The 7,456-nt window shown below is 35.6% G+C and overlaps 1 protein-coding gene across 1 annotated transcript; it reads left to right on the plus strand.

The window, feature by feature from the left end:
• Nucleotides 1-309: 309 nt before the first annotated feature.
• LOC110891750 lies at nucleotides 310-1,685 on the plus strand. Its single transcript, XM_035981384.1, has 6 exons — nucleotides 310-336; nucleotides 606-677; nucleotides 892-935; nucleotides 1,011-1,110; nucleotides 1,257-1,407; nucleotides 1,483-1,685. The coding sequence occupies exons 1-6, from the start codon at nucleotides 310-312 to the stop codon at nucleotides 1,683-1,685; spliced, it is 597 nt and encodes a 198-aa protein (XP_035837277.1).
• The last annotated feature ends 5,771 nt before the right edge of the window (nucleotides 1,686-7,456 follow it).

Consider the following 7,456-nt stretch of genomic DNA (forward strand, 5'->3'; position numbering starts at 1 on the left):
TTACATCTCATGACAGAGTTATAATCCCATGATAGAACCTGATGATGGCTGGCACTATAAATTTGTTGGAAATCCAAAAGTAATTCATGGAGTTAGATGAGTTGAGGTATGAAGTTAAGGATCAAATAGCATACCCTTTGTGAAATATGCTTAGTAGTGGAGTGCTTGATGTAGTGGAATGCATGTCACATATCTAAATCGGAGAGTAATAACACTCTATCGAATATAATTGTTTTTTTCACTATTTAGATAAGTTCTCTATAGAATGTTAGAAATAAGTTGGCCTTTTATATTGAGTTTAATGTTAATATGCGGTTTGTTTTGGTGTTTGTGAAGGTACTAATCCATCAGGTTTCACCTACCGAGTATTTTGAACCATTCACTTCGCCGTCAAAGTGTGTGGGGCAGGGCACTGAGAAGGCCATCGAAGGTATTGAATTTCATTTTATTTTCAAGTTAATTCAAACATCCATATGTTAGTGATAACCTGGTTTATTAATTAATTCTTTTTTAGTGATAACCTGGTTTATTAATTAATTCTAAAGTTAGAAATAATTGTTTAATCGTCTTCTGTTCTAACCTTATTATGTTAAATAATTCGACAGGTTCTGAAGTTCAATGGAACTCGAATAAAGAACATTCACCATCTTGCTCATCTTGTTGATTGTGAGTACATGGTTTGCTTATATTACTTTGTACAAAATTTATGGGTCACGGGTTAAAATGAATCCGGACTAAATGGGCCATTTTGTTACCGGCTAACATGGTCTGGGCCAACAAATTCTGTTTTTGCATTTTTTTTAATTAAGGAAAGGGTATAAGTTTCAAAACTTTGAAAATGGATGTATCTGATATTATGATTTTTTTGTGTGAAATTATCCCTTATTGCAGAAGAAGGAAGCATCTTTATCGGGAGCCAATGCAATGGATGAGAGGTGCTGAACATTAGCATGATTTTTTGAGATATCTTATCTATCGGGTTTGCAAATAATAATCTTACGGTTCTACAGTGAATCTTCACAAAACACTACATACTACAATTACCAAACTCACATGAAAATAACCCCAAGAATGAAATGGACAAAACAAGATACAGAACTATTCTACGAGGTAAAGGTAACACTATCAATGAACGTATAATTCATTGCTATAACTGCCAAGTTGTTAATCATTTGTTAGTTTCTTTTTATAAAATGCAGGCTATTGAGCAATTTGTTTACATTGACTATTTGACCGGACTGTTATTTTCATCTCAGTTGATATCTCTTGACATGGGCGCGCTTATTGTTGGCGCAAAATATCGTGGAGAGTTCGAAGATCGACTCAAGGCAGTCTTCAAGGAGGTTACAGAATCAGACGGCCAGATTATTCTTTTCATTGATGAAATCCATACTGTCGTTGGAGCTGGTATATTAAAGTCCAGATAATCTTTTTTTATACGAAATATACTAAATATGATCTAAAGTTCGTATCTGTTTGTAGGGGCTACCAACGGTGCAATGGATGTTGGCAATCTGTTGAAGCTGATGCTTAGTCGTAGAGAGTTGAGATGCATCAGTGCAACAACATTAGACGAGTATCGTAAGTATATCGAAAAAGATCGTTCACTAGTGACGTCACACATTTTGTTGCACAAATTTACATGTCGAATAAATGCGGGATTTGTAAAAGAGTTGAATAGGTGACTTCTATAAAAGAGTTGAGTGGCCAGATTTGTCGAATTTGTTGTGATGAGATTGAAATAACAGTTGATGGGGAGCCATTTGTGGCTTGTAATGATGTTCATTCCTTATTTGCAGATCTTGTTACGAATACGAAAGAAGAGAGGGTAATCAAGCTTGCCCTCAATGCAAAACCAGATACAAACGAATCAAAGGTATCCATGTTATGAATTTTATAAGTGTCATTTAGTGAATATCAAAGAACTTAGCTGGAAGTTTAAATACCAGGGAGTCCAAGAATGATATGGAATCATACTTGGTGTCAGTTCAGAGCATGATCCGCCAAGAGCTGAGTCGTGCAAGAAAAGGTAGGCGTGAACAATGTCGACGAGCTTGGTGGCCTCTTCTTTCGCACCTCGAGGCAATAACAGGGCTCGTATGGGTCCCGGTCAAAGTCAAGGTCAGATGAAGTTTACAATAGTTTTCCATGTAGGAAGCGAATCATTGAAAAGGTTCACGAGTCTTGTTGCTTCGGATCATACGGGTTTGCTCGTAATACTGTGCTCCCTGCTAAATTGTTGTTTGTGGAGGCATGTAATGTGATTCAACATGTTTAAGTATTGGTAAAACCGTAAAAAACATTCTTTATTGTTTCATATGAAATTATGTTAATATAGAAATTAATCATTAGTAAGTTTTTTGTTAGTTTGTTTGGTTTCTTGGAGGTTTTTTTTGGTTAAGTAATGCTTATACGAAAGTATACATGTTGCGTAGGTGCAACAAACTTGGGAGATGTTGATAAGGACCATAGGTGAATGAAGGGGACAAAATAATGGTCATGGTCCAGACCCGTTGTTCCAACAAGCCGGTGAAATAGAAAGAAAGTTCTAGCCGGAAAATGCCAAATTATGGACCCAAGTAAATATATAACTATTTACACGTAGTTGCCAAGTGGAATATATCCACAATGTCTGCTCCGTGTTTCTGTGTAGGACCAATCATAAGACTATCCGCATCAGTGAAAGGCTATCCTTTCTACAAACAGCCTAATCAGCATGCCACATCAGCTTTTCACTTATTCTTCCCACAAACAGTTTTTACCCACAACAATAACATATATATCCTTCGCACAAACAACCTTATAAAAAAAAGAAAGGACCCACCATTAGCCCATTCTTCACCATTCTTCCCCAAGAATTGTGAAGAATGAACACCCTCCATGTCATCCTCTACAACACCCACTAATCCATCCCTCTCACAAATGCCCTCCACATAGGAATGAACACCCTCCATGTCACCTACAAACATCCTTGATGTGGATAGTCTAAGGGAAGGTTCATAGAATGATGCCAAAGTCAAATGACACAAACATTAATATTACTCACAACTAATATGTTTTAAAATTAGAATCATGTGAGCGGTTCTTCATAGAATGATGCCAAAGTCAAATGACACAAAAATCTTTAATAAAACACAGACTATATATATGTAGTAATAAAAATAACCAAAATTCGGGTATTTTTTTGCATAAACGAGTCAAGTTTTCTAACTAAAAATTTCCCATATATAGGTGAGAGTGTACACATCAGCACACGTGGAGAACAAGTTAGCAACAGCAAAGAGAGATTACATTCAAGCCACAGTTCAAATAAATGAATTTCATGTTTTATTTATCTTTAGGAATCTTTTTTATTCAAAGAGTTTGATTTAGAGTGTAGAATGACAAGGTGGTTTTGTATACCCAGAAAGAAAGGTGAGATTTTTATTTTTGTTCTCACAAAAGGGGATCATTAAAGTTGGTATGTTTTGAAGGGTGGTGTAAAACTAATTTACTTTCTTTGGGGGCATTTATAATGTTGTTTATGTATTTGGGTTGATGATTGACGAACCAATAGTGGGGGGGGGGGATATTGCACGGTCCTCCCAACCGCTGGAGTGATCCCACTCCACAAGCTAGCTCAGCCCCATAGCTGCCTGGCGGTGAATACCCCATCCCGAGCTGAGTCCGTTTCCTTCTGGGAAGAAGGTGGCCGATTGTCCCCGTGCCTGGACTCGAACCCGGGTCTCTATGAAGAGTAGGGGTGAGGCTGGCCAACTGGGACGCCCCAGTTGGTTTTGATGAACCAATAGTGAATATCATTAACAACTGGTTATATTAAGACTATATTGAAGATCTCAATAGTGAATATCGTCAACAACCTTCCAATGACAATTACTGGTCTCATCGTTTCATTCGGATAAAATTCCAAGTTTCTTTGAGATCGGGACTTTAAGAAAATCAAAACAACAAATAATAGACTTTTGTAAACTATCATATAAATAAACTAACAGAGGTATTCTTCAGTATATCAATACGAGATAATTGATAAACAAATAGAATGTTTTTTTTTTAAATGTAACAGAGTCCCAATTTTCAGCAAAACTTGTTTAAATTTATGCTTTTTAACCTCAGTAAGCAACATACGAAACACTGTATGTGGAAATCATCCTTTATTGAGATCTATAACTGTAAGGTTTATGGCATAGATAAAACAAAGTCATGCTACGAATAAGAAAACTAACAGAAAATGAGTATCGGCGCTGAAGCCGGTAACCGGCCTTCACACAATAACCACCAAAAGCCATCACGAAACCACCAATCGCCGAACACCGCTGTTTCTCCGCCCCTGAAGAAGGCTGCAACCGACCCTCACGTTCTGCTGCACTGCCATCATCGTCGTCGCACGCCACATCAGAAACTACATCCCCGCACATAGCCCTAAACTCACCAACCTAAGTGATATGTTTCCCGCCGCATTGCGCGGGTAAAAGACTAGTGTATATATATATATATATACACATATAGCCAAACTCATGATATTAACTGGTTTTATCATTATGTGTCATGAACTTAGGTTACTTTATCTAATGTTCTAAGTTTCTTGTTTTCGATTCTAATGGACAAACTAGGACCCATGAAATCACATACGAACTTAATGTCAAAACGACTACTTAGACAAGATATATTTATGAATACATACTTTTTGTAACTTAAATCATAATCCAAATCCTTTGTTAAACTCCGAATGACCATACACCTTCGTTTCCCCATTCTCAACAACTCGTCAATTCACGGATAATCGGAAAGCTGTGCAAAATTGTGAGTATACATGACCCCTTTTACTTTTACACTTTTGGGTGCAATACGTTTATTACTATTAAACACACGCAATCACATACTTTATGCCTAAATCACAAACAAACAATCCAACATACATGCTTACGTTATGCTTGAGTTCGTATACATTGGAACATTCTTATGCTTAATACTTGTCATTAACTTCGATCAAGTCTCCCTTAACATGTATAACGCTATAGGAGTAACGCACCGCCCATATGCTTGAGGTCATGTTAAGTTAAACACAGAATGGTCTTATCGTTGCTACAATAAGATTACGCTAGCGGTAAACTTTGCGTTGACATTTACAGTTGCATGCCAGTTATACGTTAATTCTTGATAACAATTTTGTCATGTGGATTTGTTCAAACCTTTATACGTATGCAAGTATTCAAACTTGTATGCTCGCCAATACTTTTTTTGTATTGAACTATACTTTAATACGTGTTGCAGGATTTTGATGATGATGATGATGCACGAAATCTAGTAGGATGCCTAGAGACGCACCTTAAACTTTGATACTTGTTGTATTTTATTTTGTTTCAAACTTGTTGTAATTATATTTTGAATAATGTACTTGATGTTAGCAATGAAATGAAATTTGTTTACTAAATACTTGTCACACTTAGCGTTATGAAGTCTCTTGCAATCTTGTTTTCGTCTCACTCCGATGTTTCCGCCATCGGTTGGGGCGTGACATGTCAAGACTAAAGAAGACGATGAATCATCACATTATACAGTACTTTCACTATAGTCAAAAATAAATTTTATTCTTTTGGCGTCGAAAAAATATAATCAATCCACTTTGTTTTCTTTGACACCAAGAGAACACCATTATATAAGTAGAAAAAAGCTATAATTACTGAAACACTCCAATAAAACCATGAAATGCCAAACAAAAATAACGAACAAAAATGGCACAAATTATCTCATGGAGGTTCGATCGATCGGATAGACGATCCGTTCTAAAGTTCTTAGGCAGAAGAAGGGTGAATGCAAAGACCATCGGCGCCATACTTCACATGGATGAGTCAGTCCTAATGATTCTTCCCCTGGGTGTTCCAATTGCTAACCAGTGCGAAAGAACTGAAACAATAATAAGAAGATTTAAAAGAAGATTTCAAGAGGATGATGATGATGTTTTTGAGCTACCAACCGGTTGGAGTTTGAATAAGCAATTGAGGATGGTGAGGGTGACTTATAGCAACGGGGATGGAGATTACTTAACAATGGATGAAGTACTGAACACAAAGAACATCCGCTTTCTTCAACTACTCTTAACTTTAACACCATCACCCATTATGACAACCAGGATTGTGATTATGTTTAAATCTAGGATGTCTTTTAGGCTAAACCAGTTGATGGCATTAAATTCCAATGTAGTTGATGATGATGAATCTGAGGAGGTGATGGCATTAAAAGCCAATGTAGTTGATGATGATGAATTTGAGGAAAATGATGAGCAAAGCGATGAGTACATCTCCGATGTAGTGATTTCATTTGTTTTGTTTCGCTTTTATTGTAATCTTTGAGTAATTTTATGAATGAATTGTAATGAATGTAGGAACGCCATGATATTTAATTTGAATCCTTTGTTTATCCAAGCCAAACTCTTTAAAAGAAAACAAAATGCCATAAATTGAGTTTCTAACTAAACGCCAAAAAAATTTCCACGCCACAAATGAGCGCGGCGTATGGAATAAAATGAATAAAAACCCGTAAAAAGACAAAAACACCCCTCCCTTTGATTTGTAGCGCACACCACGTGTTGTTTTAGGATCCGTTCTCACCGTTTTCACACTTTCCACCGTTTTCTATAGATCCCGTTTACATATACATATATGTATATATATATATGTATATATATAAGAAGAATGATCCGTTAGGAACCACCCTTTATTGCGAGAACCAGTGTGAACACAAACAGTAATACCTAAAAAATCTAAAAAACACCCAAATTTTTTTTTACTATTTTTTTTTGGAAAAATCGCTATATTTCGTTTATAATAAAAAATTTAATTTTTTTTTCGAGTAACAGTTATCCATGCACATGCGCATTTGTATCATTTCTTTGACAAATTCCGTAATTCATTGCAAATATTAGACAATTGCACTTTCATTTGCACTACCACGTGTAATACACTACTTTTTACGTTAACAATATTAGAAATGCACATGTGCATCTACATGTATATGGACCTACTTCTCCATTCAAAATCACAAACTTTTTGTATCAAAACACGTTATATCATTGTTATACATAATGATGCACATGTGCATTTTGAATATTGGTAATGTAAAAAGTAGTGTATTACGGATGAGATTGTAAATTAAAGTGCAATTGTCTATTACTGATAACGTATTACGAAATTTGTCGAAGTAATGATACATATGCACATGTGCATGGATAACTGTTACTCGAAAAAAATGTTTTTTTTTGCTAACTAAATATAGCGATTTTAAAAAAAAATATATTAAAATTTTTTTTGAGTGCTTTTTGATTTTTTTTAAAATTTTTTTTTTGTGTTCATATTGGTCTCGCAATAAGGGTGGTTCTCAAACGAACCTTACTTTCTCTCTCTCTCTCTCTCTCTATATATATATATATATATATATATATATGTAAGGAGTATGGTAC

This window comes from Helianthus annuus, chromosome 12 (genome assembly GCF_002127325.2).
Source record: "Helianthus annuus cultivar XRQ/B chromosome 12, HanXRQr2.0-SUNRISE, whole genome shotgun sequence".
Classification (NCBI taxonomy): Eukaryota; Viridiplantae; Streptophyta; class Magnoliopsida; order Asterales; family Asteraceae; genus Helianthus; species Helianthus annuus.

What these genes read in the sequence shown, in the direction of transcription:
- LOC110891750 (XM_035981384.1), top strand. Translation starts at nt 310, where the DNA reads ATGCGGTTTGTTTTGGTGTTTGTGAAG. An exon ending in GCCAATGCAATGGATGAGAG is followed by an intron (nt 936 to 1,010) that starts GTGCTGAACATT and finishes ACGGTTCTACAG; the next exon opens with TGAATCTTCACAAAACACTA. An exon ending in ATACAGAACTATTCTACGAG is followed by an intron (nt 1,111 to 1,256) that starts GTAAAGGTAACA and finishes TTTTCATCTCAG; the next exon opens with TTGATATCTCTTGACATGGG.